General features: G+C 44.3%; 1 protein-coding gene across 7 annotated transcripts in view; it reads left to right on the plus strand.

The window, feature by feature from the left end:
- Positions 1–13,589, plus strand: part of EIF4ENIF1 (eukaryotic translation initiation factor 4E nuclear import factor 1) — a 56,219-nt gene extending 42,630 nt beyond the window's left edge. For 5 of the 7 annotated variants that reach the window (XM_085634057.1, XM_085634059.1, XM_085634058.1 and 2 more), the window contains exons 10-19: positions 4,151–4,383; positions 5,379–5,447; positions 5,871–6,054; positions 6,625–6,704; positions 7,103–7,245; positions 8,577–8,649; positions 9,003–9,117; positions 10,506–10,844; positions 11,124–11,294; positions 12,189–13,589. In XM_085634057.1, coding sequence (XP_085490183.1) covers positions 4,151–4,383; positions 5,379–5,447; positions 5,871–6,054; positions 6,625–6,704; positions 7,103–7,245; positions 8,577–8,649; positions 9,003–9,117; positions 10,506–10,844; positions 11,124–11,294; positions 12,189–12,373 — 1,592 coding nt within the window. In that variant the 3' untranslated portion in view covers positions 12,374–13,589. The remainder of the gene's footprint in view (positions 1–4,150; positions 4,384–5,378; positions 5,448–5,870; positions 6,055–6,624; positions 6,705–7,102; positions 7,246–8,576; positions 8,650–9,002; positions 9,118–10,505; positions 10,845–11,123; positions 11,295–12,188) is intronic. The other 2 variants (XM_085634063.1, XM_085634064.1) reach the window with 2 other exon arrangements.
- Positions 13,590–13,872: the final 283 nt, after the last annotated feature.

Here is a 13,872-nt window from a genome sequence, read left to right on the forward strand (position 1 = left end):
AAAAGACGACTCTACGGCCCATTCTAGACCTCTGGCCTCTAAATGCATACATACATTCAGACCATTTTCACATGGTAACTCTCCAAGTTCTCCCACTCCTCTGCCAGAACGACTTTCTCACTACACTGGACTTGAAAGACTCATACTTTCATATTCCAATACACCCCTCTCACAGAAAGTACATCAGATTTGTAGTGGACGGCCAACATTATCAGTTCAAGGTTCTCCCCTTCGGGGTCACAACCGCACCAAGAGTGTTTACCAAATGCCTAGCAGTAGTGGCGGCACACCTCAGAAGACAACACATTCACGTCTTACCTTACTTGGACGACTGGCTCATAAAAGCCACGTCCTACAACAAATGTGTGCAACATACAAACACTACCATCCAACTACTCCACCAGCTAGGTTTCACGGTGAACCACCAAGTCCCAGCTGATACCGTCCCACACAAAGCAATACCTCGGTGCCACTATAGACACCTCAAAAGCTATAGCCTATCCCAATTCAGCCAGAATCGCAAGCATACAAGCCTTGCGTTAAAGGTTCATTCCTCAGCACTCTCTCACAGCAAGAGTGTTTATGAAGCTAATAGGGATGATGGCATCTTGCATCTTCATTGTGCCTCATGCAAGACTCCACATGCGTCCACTCCAAGAGTGCCTAGCACGCCAGTGGAACCAGGCCCAGGGGCAACTGACGGATCTGGTGTTGGTGGACGGTCGCACCCAACGCTCTCTGCAGTGGTGGAACACCACATCTTTCCAAAGGGCGACCGTTCCTGGACCTGGTCCCTCAGGTGAATCTAACAACGGACGCATCACTCTCCGGTTGGGGAGCGCATCTATTACACCTCACAGTGCAAGGTATATGGACGCCACAACAAAAGTTACTCCACATAAACCATCTGGAGTTATTGGCGATCTTTCTAGCCCTGAAATCATTTCAGAAACAAATCTCAGCCAAAGCAGTCCTCATTCGCACAGACAATGACTGCAATGTACTACATTCAAAAACAGGGGGGACACTCTCCACAGCTCTCGGTTAGCACAGAGCATATGGAGATGGGCAATCCCGCAAAGTCTTTCTCCTGGCACAACACGTCCCAGGGATACAAAACACCATGGCAGATCTGCTCAGCAGACAAACTCAGCAAATGCACGAATGGTAACTGCATCCAAGTTCTTCACCCATTCTTTCACAAGTGGGGGCATCCTCGGATAGACCTCTTCGCCACCCACAAACAAAAAATGCCCAAGCTTCGCCGCCAGATAACCACACCCGTTGTCCAAAGGCAATGCGATATGGATGAACTGGTCAGGCAAATTTGCATACGCCTTTCCACCTCTCCCGCCAATTCCATTAGTGGTAAGGAAGCTACAACAGCACTCCCTCACACTCATTCTGGTAGCTCCAACATGAGCCAGGCAGCCGTGGTACACCACGCTACTACAGCTCAGTGGTACACCACGCTACTACAGCTCAGTGGTACCACACCAAAAACTACACCTGTCCCCATGCCTCCTAACCCAGAACCATGGAGAAATCAGGCACCCGGACCCAGCTCAGCTCAACCTTGCGATCTGGCTCCTGAAATCTTAGCATTTGGATACCTTAACCTTCCCCCTGATTGCATGAACATTATCAGGGAAGCCAGACGTCCTACCACTCGAGCATGCTATGCCGCAAAGTGGAAAAGATTTGTTATTTACTGCCGTAACAATACAATCAACCCTTTAGATGTATCCATACAGCACATCATATGCTACCTGCTCCATCTACAGAGGTGTAACCTGGCATACTCATCCATCCGTTTACACCCAGCGGCAATTGCTACTTACCTGCAAAACAGACAGCATTTATCACTTTTCAGAGTGCCTGCTATTAAAGCTTTCATGGAAGGCCTTAAAAGAGTAATTCCGCCCAGGGCACCACCCTCACCTGTGTGGAATCTAAACATAGTTCTTACAAGGCTGATGGGACCGCCTTTCGAACCAATGCATAAATGTGAGCTACAGTTGCTTACTTGGAAAACAGCTTTTCTCGTAGCTATCACTTCCCTTAGAAGGGTTAGTGAAATACAAGCGTTCACTATACAAGAACCCTTTCTACAGATACATCACAGTAAGGTGATACTTCGCACAAATCCAAAATTTCTGCCCAAGGTCATTTCCTTCCATCTCAATAATCGGTGGAAATACCGTTTTTTTTCTCGCAACCTCAATCTGTTGCGGAAAGGGCTCTACATACACTTGATGTTAAAAGGGCTTTACTTAATACATACAAAGAACGCAATCTTTCAGAAAGACTAAACAGTTGTTCGTCTCGTTCTCTCCACCACATAAAGGCAACCCCATCTCAAAATCGGGGATAGCTAGGTGGATTGTAAAGTGCATACAAATTTGCTATCACAAAGCAAAAAGAACATTATCTGTTCCACCTAAAGCCCACTCTACAAGAAAGATGGGGGCTTCTATGGCTTTTCTAGGGAACATACCCTTGGATGACATCTGCAAAGCAGCCACATGGTCAACACCGCACACCTTCACAAAACATTACTGTGTAGACGTACTCTCCAAACAACAAGCTAGTGTGGGCCAGGCTGTACTAAAGACACTGTTTCAAACCACTGCAACGGATACCGGTGGTCGCCGCTAGGGTTGGGTACAGCTATATAATCTATGCACAGTGTATAATCTGCAGCTCATATGCCTCGAACGGAATATGCTATTTACCAGTATGCATCTGTTCATGGCATGTAGAGCTGCAGATCTATACACGCCCACCCGGCTACCTGTATCCGTTCCAGTCTATCTTATTTAGATACAACACACATGGGTTTCTTTACTATTATCACTACGCTCCATCTTTTCCCTGCTGGCGAAAAACAATCGGAGGATGGAGCCGAAGCCCATGCGCAGTACGGACCTAAGGAGGAGTCACCGAACTCGTGACTTCCAAAGACTGTCCAAGAAGAAAAACAAACTGCAAACATCCGGGCCCAACACCAGATGGCGATCTATGCACAGTGTATAGATCTGCAGCTCTACATGCCAAGAACAGATGGATACTGGTAAGTAGCATATTCCTTTCCTCCGTTCTAAGGAGGAAAAAGCTTGTTGAAACCACCCGCTGACCTGGTCCCCAAACGTCAATGTGTTGTCCACAATCGCCCCCAGGTTCTTTACTTTCGGCGAGGGGTGTGTGGGTTTGCCCATTTCATTGGGCCACCAGCCTGGTGACCAGAGGTTGTGGTTATTCCCAAAAATTATCACCTGTTTTACCTGCAGGCAGTTCAGACATCCAGCCAGTTACTGCTTTCATGCGGTCGTGACATCTTGGGGCTGTTTCAGCTTCTTTGCCCCGCTGAAAGGACATCACGATTTGTGTATTGTCTGCATAAGATGTTAATAGCAGCCCAAAGGATCTTATGAGGGCAGCCAGCGGGCTCACATATATAATTAAAAAGCGTCGGACTGAGGAACGACCCCTGTGGCACCCCACAGGAAAGGGAGAAATGTTCTGACCTGGCCCTCTCCAGATCCACAGTTTTATAATCTGTCAGCCAAAAACTATTTCAGTAGGTTCCACACCTTGCCCTGGACCCTCGCCCGTATGGTGGCACAATACATGCTGACGCCTTCTCTGGTCACCAGGCAAGGGATTTGAATGTGGCCCAGAGGTGTAACAATTGTGGGTACAAATGTACAGTTTTGCTAAATAAGACGGGGGGGGGGGGCGCCTGGGCCTGGTTAGCAGGATCCTAGTACACAGTTAAGTTGACATCTGGTATCTGGCAAAACGTTAGGGGGTGTGGGTGCATTCTAAAAGGGGTTAATTTAAGTCTTTCTTTCTCTTGTATTTGGATTCCTCTACCCTTAGTCTTTGACAACTTGGTACCATAACATTGCTTGCATAATTCTGTATTTCATACAATTTTTTTATTTTATGCACACTTTTGTTGGTGCTCTTAAATGACTGATTAGCATTGTGTGTTGCATATTGGTATGCAATTGTTTAGTTTAAATGAATTAGGAAATAATGGGTGTAGTGTTCTCAGTAAATGTGGGTCTGCAGTATATTTTGTGAAACCCATCCTGTTTTTTTTGTAACTTTTTTTTTTTTAAATTAAATATATAATTACTTGCAGCACACTCTGGTGTTGTCCTTTCTGTGGAGGAGGTTGAGGCTGGACTGAAGGGACTTAAAGTAGAACCGGAGGGCAAAATTGCCACCCCATTCATGGCCGAGCAACTGGAAGAAGCCTTGACTGCCATGACTGGTCCGAGGCCACGAAAGAAGGATGGGGACATGTCTGCATTCAACAAGCTGGTCAGCAGCATGAAGGCAAGTGGGACTCTGCCTTCCCAGCCAAAGGTCAATGTAAGTATTAAAACCTTTGCACAGCCCCGAGTCTGCAGATTCCTGGCAAGGTACGTGGCCACATACCTATGTGTCCCCAATGCTCTTCTCTGATGGTGAACAAAAAAGTGGTTGGGGTCAATTAACGGTGTAATTCATGAACTACTAAAAACAGCAGAGTTCATGTGATGGCAGATGAGGCCTGCACTTTACAGAAAAGTGCACCAGCACCTATTAAGGATGTGCAGCTGATGTTCCTGGTGAGAGTATTTGCCTTGGAAGTAAGCAAATCTTTGGGTGGGTTGGTAAGTGCTGCTGCAATTCAAGTGGTAAATATTGAAACCTTGTTTTGTTACTGAGACTTTCAGCAAATCGGTTAAGACACCCGGTAGCAGAATATAAAAAAAATTTGATCATTCCTATACATTGATATGGGCTTTTTCCCCAAAGTGTGTTTAGGGTTCTCTTGTACCTCACTGGTGGTATGGCTAATGCAGTAACTTGTGTGTTTATTCAGATCAAGGATTGTGTGAACTGAGAACCTATCAGTCCAATGCAGCAGGTCCTTGGCCAGAATTCATTCAAGATGTGAACAAAACCATACCCGATTCTCGTCTTACAATTGTTAGTCATCAAGGATCCCGGATAACCTTTTTCTGTACAGTGGCATTTGAATACTGACTGGTTTCAATAAGTTGCTGTCATCGAATGTTGTCTTTGCTTGCTTTTAGAATGGTGCTTGCTTTTAGAATGGTGTTTGCTTTTAGAGTGGTGTTGCTGCTTCTGTTTTAGATTTTGCAGACCAAGGCAGTCCTTATCAGATGAAGTAGTTATAAAAATCTAGAATCCTGTAGCGAGACAAGGCAATGAGATTCAACTGTTAAGGAGGATCCAATTCTTTACACCCTTCGGCGGTGGCACTTGGGTTTTTGGTGTGGTCTCTTCACTCGTTTGCTCCTTCATTGTAAAGTATTTTTGCGTTTGTTCTTATTGTACGTTTTTATTCCTTTTTGTAGCGAAGCCAGGAGAACCATTTGTCTCATGGTGATATTCCCAACAATCAACTGCACAGAAACATTTTGCAGGTACATTTCCCTGTTATGCTATGGGAGTTGGGTACACAGGACTCTGTTAAAGGGCACGATGAAGTAAGAACAGGTGTATCCTCAAGATTTTCCTTGATTGTAACCTCGATTAGCCTAAGCTAAAATGTAGCTTTTGACCTGTATGCATAGCTTGGAAGCTTTGTTACTGTTCAAGGAAAACTCCTCTTTTAAAGTTTACTTTGCTTGGGTGTATTTCATCCTAGTCCTAGCAGACCATAACTTCATGTCCTCCACAGGGATGGAGTTAGACATTTTAAAGAGTACAAGCTCTATAACGTTGACCTGTGCCCATGCTGTGCTTCTTTGTGATGCCTGAATTTCGGGCTGCTGATTTGCTAACCTGAGGATGTCTTGGTGTGCTTTTGTAACAGTCATTCATGGTCTAATCTCTTCCTGATCTAGGAGCTTTTGGGCCCCCCACTGACGCGACCCATCTCTTCAAATGTGCTTACTGGCCTGATGGGAGCCTTGGATCCTGCTGCCTCTTTGCTGGCTCAGAGGTCACAACCGCCTCATGTGTCCCAGGCGTTTCCAGGTCGTGCCTCCTCTGCCGAATACATGCGTCCTCGGGTATCCCCACCAATTGGTAATGTACCAGATTAAACTGTACTCGGCTTGTATATTAGATATTTGCTGTCTGTAAACTTAGGACAAGGGCTGATCCAATCCAGTCGCCAGGTTCAAAGGTTGCTCAGTAAAGTTCCCCCAATAATTAAAGGGGTGGGGGGTCTGATGCAATTTGCTTGGTCACCAGTGGCTAATGGGAAGAGCTGCATCGGGCAATCTAGTTTGAAGACTAATGCATCATGACTTGTAAATGATATGGAGTTGCTTGTGTGCTGCTATAAAGCACAACATTCTAAGGTCATGACTATGTTCAGCTGTTTTTTCCCCCCTCATTGTTGGCACCTGTTTGTGTAAGTAAACTCTACAAATGTCAATTTAGATGTAACACAATTATGATGCTTCTAAACTAAGCCTAGAGTGGTTTGAAGTACCTAATGCAATTTATTTTAGGAATCATTTATTTGGACTTTGAGTAGAATGCACCCACATTTCAAGGGGTTATTTTTCAATCTTGTTCACTCTAGGACTAGAGCAACCTTTGGTGCACTGATTGTGTTAAGGCTTAGATTGTATTTTTTCTTTTGTGTAGGTTATCTTTCTGGTCCTCAACAGCTGATTGGTGATCACTATCAGAACATGCGAAAACCAATGAGTCCAGTTAATGCACAGGTGTGGTTAAGCTTGAATTGTTCTGCTATATGGCTTTTGAGGTACAGTTTGCATTTTCTGTGTGCCTTTTACTCGGCGCTTTCAGGAGTATGGTATCTCACTGACTTTCCCCACATTTTAGAGTGCTTGTTTAGATTAGTCTAAACCTGTGGGCTTGGCAACAAGACACAGGTCCTCAGGAGGGGAACACCAGTTATTTTTTTTATTTTTTCTTATAAACTTTGATATCCATGTAAATAGAGCTGCTTAAAACTGGTCATTTTCTATAGACTAACAATGATTGTTAATTATTAAAGGACTACTTAACCTTGCAGACTGACTGTTGATGAAGATTCTGAAGTGTTTTCTTTAGATGACTAGTGGCTTGCTTTTTCTTTTTACCGATTTGTCTTCCACAGCTCACTAATTTAGAGTTCCAGCAAGCTGCATTAGATGGGCTCCTTTTGCCACATGATATGTCAGTTAATGCAGCAAACTTCTACCAGTCTGGCTTTGGCAAAATGCAAATAGACCAAGGAAGAGATGGCTATCGAAGCAACAGGCAAGTTGGTCTTGTAGTTCTGAATGTGACTGAGGTTTCCCAGTGTGCTGTACAGAGACTAGGAGCATTACCAGCTGAAAGAAAAATGAAGTTCAGGAAGGCCTCCGTTTCCAGGTGGTTTGCATGGTCTCTAAAAGCCAGAGTCCAATTCAGGGTCTGCTACATGGTCTACTACAGTATTTCGTGGCTGTCATGTAACTAAGCGCAGCCTTTCCTGCCGGAAATCTAAAAGACTGCAAATGTCTGGAGTGGGCTTTCTGTGCACGTATACTTGTGCAATTCTGGAAAGTTTTCTGAACCAGGCTGCACCATCTTTCGTCTTGTGCTTCTTCCCAAAACCCTGGCACCTCCTAACTGAATACCCACAGATGTGTTATGATTGTGCACCTGATGGTGACAGGATAGCTAACTATTTGAAACTAGTGGTTCAGGCTGCCTTGTTTAAAATGTCAAGATACATCTTGATGGCTAAGCTGCTGACTTTGATACTTGTAGGCATGGGTTCTAAATCCCAATGTAAACATGTAATAAAAATGATGTGATTTAAGGAAAATCTCCACCTCTGATACTTCTCTCGGATTCCTTACCTTGCAAATCTCCTTATGCAGCAGACTGGATATGAAACCTATTGCAGTAGCTCCTCTGCACTAGTAGGTGGTGCCATTTGGCATCTGACATAGCTCCATCCCACCTTTGGGCATGACCACGTGGAGGCACATATAGGTGCCACCCCTATACGCTTGCATCCGTTCCTCTCTTGATGCACCTTTTTACATAGTTCCCCTCTAATTTAGCTCAAATTGACTTTGCAATATGCAGGGATGTGCAGGACTGTGAAAGGTGAGTGGAAACAAGATTAACAAGCATTGGCATAGCCAATAGGTCTCACCTTTGGGACCTTATAAGTGTCTAGCCATGCAACAGTTGATGTTGTTGCACCAAGGATATTGTGCTGCATAACTAAATACTTATGGTCCCAAAAGTGAGACCTATTGGCTATGCCAATGCTTGTTGTACTTGTTTTCTTTAAAATATACCTGCGTGTTTGTCTTGTTTCTTACTCTTCTATAAACCATTCTGGTGCTAGGTTCAGTTCTTAATTAGCACACCAACCAAATTAAAGATCCAGAGTGCTTCAACACAGCTGTACTTTCAGGTTGGGTGGGACAGTGGAAGGCAAAACTTCAGTTGCATGCTTTCCAAGGTTAGCAGTTAAAAAAAACAAGTACAAGCATGAACATTTTTAAGTTGTGTTGGAGCGAATATTAGTTCTTCCAAGACCATTATTCACTCATATGGGACACACAACCTCCGTTTCTGCTTTCCAACAGGCCCCAGCGAATGAATAAGTCTCCTGTGATGAATCACAGAGGTAGTTCCTCTCCTGCCTGCATTACTAGTATGGTAAGTCACATTTCGTTGTTTGTGTTAGTGGAAGGCATGAGCATTGTATCATTTCATGTGGCTTAATTGGGGCTTAAAATGGTAAATTTGCAGTAGTGCACTCTTCTCTGACATAAATTAGTGGGACATAAGTATTCGAGGGGTGGGTGGCAGAATAAGTAGCTAAAGTAAGACCTGCATTATCAAAGGGTGTTCACTTTCTCTACAGTCCCTGAACTATGGTGGCCTTGGAGAAACGTGGCAGGTGTGCAACCTGGCTGTTTTTTGGACCGCTTTTATTTAGTGCTCTTAAGGTTTAAGAGTTGAAAGCCACAGCTTGTGTAGGTAATCTATTCAGTTGGTGTATTTTGTAGCTTTCGCCGTCGTTCACCCCTACCTCAGTTATCCGCAAAATGTATGAGAGTAGAGAGAAGACCAAGGACGAGTCCTCCACCAGCAGATCCATGACCACCGATGCCAAAGATGAAGGTAACTTTTGCTTCCTGTCTTAGTCTTGAAGCTTTTTTTTTTCCTTAGCTGACAGTCGTCTTGTACAGGCAAGCACTTATTTTAGTACAAAAAATAGGTATGCAGTTTCCGGAGAGGGAGAGGTGTGGTCGGATCACAGTAAGGAATCTAAGGATATATTACGAATGAGGTGGGGAATCCTTCATTTCAGAATGAGTGCCCTCACACACCCAGCCCGCTGGGTGTCATGCTTCATCTGGCATGCTCCTCGTCAGGTCGGCGCTGCAATACCCGAGGGGCACCCTATGCAGGGGCTCTTTGGCGGAGATCTTTCATTCCTTGCCGTATGGTGCAGTGGGTGTAAGGAGCCTCTAAAGTGTAGTAGTGTGTGTTGGTCAACTAGACCTAGTGAGTTAAAACGGAACTGGAAGAGTCGGGCAAAACTCTTAATGACCCTGCCTTCTGCCCTGACAGCCAGCGGGCTGGGTGTGTTAGGGTCCTCATTCCGAAAGGAAGGATTCCCCACCTCCTTTCGTAATATACCTTTAGATTCCTTCTTGTGATCCCGCCACACCTCTCCCTTTGTAGGAACTGCATACCTATTTTTTTGTTCTTTGATCAAGGCATGTATGCCTGACTTCCATTAAAAAAGCCCTCTTGTCCCCTTCTTTGATTGCAAGCACTTAACTTGCCCGTAACAGCCTTCATTGGTTTGGCGCTAGGTAAGATTAGGGGAGCTGGTTTTTTAATTGTTTTTTGCATTTGAGTAGCACACAACTGACATCAGTAACAGCGTAGCATATGTGCTGTATGTGAAATGTCTTTTGCTCTGTAAGACCGCACGGCATTATAATTGGTCATGACTGCTGGGATTCTAGCCAGGTTTATTATTGACTTAAATTTTAATCTGTATACAGTTGTGCTATTTGCCAAGACCTTACTACAAATTAGGTGTGCAAAAGTAGAATCGTACATACAAAAGCCAACTTCATGACTCTTGCTTATCTGTTAGAAACCAGACCACTGTTTATTTCGAATGAGGGGACAACTGCTCTCCTGTATTGTCTGTTTCTAGAGTCTGCTGTAGAAAATTCATGAACAGCCAATCGGCTAAAAATCTTAAACCCACCCCATGTATTACTCAAACAGTTCTACAGCATATGCCCAACGTCTTACCTCTGGTTGTGGACCAGTGCATGTGCTGTAACCTATATTACTTAACAGCAGAGCCTATGACTTGAGATTCATTTCTACTTTGACCAAAAGGGTGTGAAACAGTTTACCACTCGCCTGAGGCTCTGAAAAAAGTGCTTGGAGGAGGATGGGGAATATCAAACCAGAGTACTTGCAAAAGTCGTTAAAGGCTGATTTACTTTCTATATATATATATTTTTTTTCTTCCTCTTCAGATGGCATTGTTTCGGGTTCCATTGCGAATTCTGGTCAAAGTTCATCTCCGGTTGTAGGAAACAAGTTCTCTGCTCCACAAGGGTCGGTTTGTTCTACACCTCTTGCTCAAAACAATCGCTACGCCAAAGATCAAGATTTTCGACCCAAATCCACTGGCAGAAAGACTCCTACTATGGGCTCTCCTGTGCCAGGAGCACCTTTCATGCGCCCGGTTCACCAGGTGCCTGTGGCTACTCATGTTCCCATGGTGCGGCCTCATCAACTTCACCCTGGACTTGTCCAAAGGATGCTAGCGCAAGGAGTTCACCCACAACAACTTCCACCACTTCTGCAAACTGGTAGGGCTCTTACTGGTCTTTCCATAAGTGGTGACGTGTTATTTTAATTTCTAGATTCAAAGGAGAGCTGGAAGAATGCCATGTTAACACTTCCCTAGCCTGAACAGTGTTGACATGTCACACAATGCATTGGAATGAATGGGCACCCTGAATTTGATAATAGTTCAGTGCTGAAATGGAAAACTTTGCCTATGTGAAGGGCTAGGGCTAAATTTTGATTAGAAGAGAAATGTACGAAACCGACATAAAATGATTCTAAACTGCCTCTCTTACCCTCAGGTATGCTTCCTCCAGGTTTAGATTTGTCTCACTTGCAGGGGTTATCTGCCCCTATCATTGGCCAACCGTTTTACCAGTTGCCTACCCCTGGCCACCCCCTCATGAACCCACGATCTGCGACCTCCTTACAACTAGCTGTAATGCAGCAGCAGCATCATCTACAGCGTGCAGGTGAGGTTCTTTTATCTGGTGAATTTGTAATGCTGTTAATGGGCAGGCTTAACCTTTTTATTTACATATGTAATGGAGGGTGTATTTTGATAGTCTGGACTACACGCTGGAGTTTGTAGTGGTGCACATAAAGCTTGATTGACTGCAGTGGCAACAGGTAAGGTGGCAAATAATTGCTAATCATTGTCAACTTACCCAGTGCATCGACTGAACTGCCGCACATCGAATGTCTTCATCTTGGTAGATGTTGATACAGCAGGTGGTAAATCAAGGTGTATTGTGGGGGGGGGGGGGTATGGCTTCTACAGTCCGGGATCTTACTGTGCAAAGGTTCTCCCCTTTTTCGTTCCTAAGCTCACACCCATTTTGGAGGATGCCCCTGCATGGAAAATCTTGAAAGCAGGAATGTGGCTACTTAAGGTTGACTACATTGCAGTATATGCATAGTAAATCTGTGTAGCGCTCTCCTTGTGAGTTGGATAGACCTAATTTGCAATGTGACTGCCAGGCTGCAGCATGGAAAACTGCCTATAGTGTAGCTCAAAGGGAGTCTAGAACTTCATTGGTGTTACTTGGCTTCCCAACATCTTTTCATCCAATGCTGTTAAGGTCACGTTAGTTTAAGACAACCTATTAATTGCTTTAGTGTCCCAGGAGGGATTAAAGCATGGTGCATTTTCACCAGGCAATACCCCTCTAGAATTCTATCATCCCCTATCATCCAGGTTTCCTGAAGTCTACTCCATGCAGTAGCTGTACTTCAACCCGTGGTTGGTCTTGCACTTGTTTCCACTTATACACTGCTTTGGAAACTTAAATACACCAAAGGTTTCTGTTGTATCTGCTGTGGTATGGGCTCCTTCCATTGTTTGAAAACCTTTCTTGTACTTTCAGGTTCTGGATCTCATAGTGCCCACCCAAGCCGATCAGGGCTACCCTTGATGCAGATGGATCCGCGCCACAGAAGCACATCCCCTGTCGGGTTATCTAAATGGTTTGGTTCAGATGTCTTGCAGCAGCCCCTACCATCCATGCCAGCCAAAGTCATTACTGTGGATGAACTGGAATATCGACAGTAAAACTGGACTTGGCAATGCCCAGGCTTTCTTCAAGGGGAGCAGAGTCTGCAGCGTTTCTCTGCATTGGGTCTACAAACCATGGCATAGAACAGTAGTCTGCATCATGATCTTTGCTCCTCAGCTAATGGTGTCTGCGGCTGACATCTATCTACACATTTTTTTTTCTCCCTGTGGGAGGTCTGTTCGGACTCATTTATGAAGCAGAAAAAGCAGCAGCCAATTACCTAGCTGTGTCCAGAATGAACACTTTCCACAAGTCTGCCAGAGAGGGCAGGCAGGACTAGGCTGAGGCTGAACCCATAGCATTTTTTTTTGTATATGAAAGGATGGCTTCATGAAGTGACTTCATTGCACAGAGGTGGCCACCAAGGGCTCTCGCACAAACCATGAAATGGTTAGACCCTTGTGTACAGATGATTGTATAAAGGAACTTTTTTTTGTATATATATCTTTTGGAACCCATACAGCTGTACATAAGAGTAATTGGCGTCTTTAGTTTATCTTCAGATTGGAAAGTCTCCCTTTATTCTACATGCAGGCCCATCCCTTTTATTTTTGTTAAATTAAGTTGCAGACACCAAGTGAGTGACGGCAATTGGTGGTTTTGCTGCCTGTCCTTTCTGCTGCCTGTTTCTCTCAAGTGAGACTCCTGACATTATCTGGCCCTGTAGATGTTCCGTGGATTATGCATGGCTTTGGTGAGTGACAGACTGGCTGTGGAGGGAGGGGAAGATGGCTTTTTTTGTGATGTCTGCTGTTCTCTAGAAAAAACAAATTGGCTGTAGAGATTGTATAGCGGATTTGTGCACCAAGCTCATTCTTTCCCCGGGCAGTTGACAGCAGGGCTGTGGTTTTGGAGTGATTTGATTTTCATTGACATGGCTGGAATAGCTTCTGCCTCACCCAAGCTGTGCGTTGGGATATCCCTATCACATGATGCACTAACTGCGCTTCTTTGTAGAGTTCTGTGCTTCCCCCACTGTTTTATTTAATTTAAAGGTACGTTATGACTTGGCCCTAGTGAATAAATTTCCTGACATTTCGTAACCCAGTTAATCTTTGCTTTCTTCCCCCACCTGTCACTGCCCTTTTTTCCTTCATTGAGGTGAATTGCTGTCCCCTTTTTTTGGTTGAACTTCAAAAATTGTGTACTTTATGTATGGGGAAAGAAGCACAACCAGCAAAATAAAGAATCCCGTATTGGGATAGACTCCTATTCCTGTGTGATAATTCCTGCTGTGCTTGATGTGTGTTAATTAAGACTTTCATCCAAACCTAGTCACCTTATTGAGATTCCAGTCCTAGTTTTGTCAAGATTTCCTAAATTGGCAGCAGAGTTTTATGTACTTTTAGTATTGTTAAAAAAAAATTAGTCTATTGAACAAACTCGCCAAAGTGAGAGAACTCTGCCATTTATGCGTACTCGTAACTTCTCTTTAAGTGTACAAAGAATGACAAGACAATTGTAAAATGCGCACCCAGCCTGCAGGTTCCTTGCA

This window comes from Triturus cristatus, chromosome 11, assembly GCF_964204655.1.
Source record: "Triturus cristatus chromosome 11, aTriCri1.1, whole genome shotgun sequence".
Classification (NCBI taxonomy): Eukaryota; Metazoa; Chordata; class Amphibia; order Caudata; family Salamandridae; genus Triturus; species Triturus cristatus.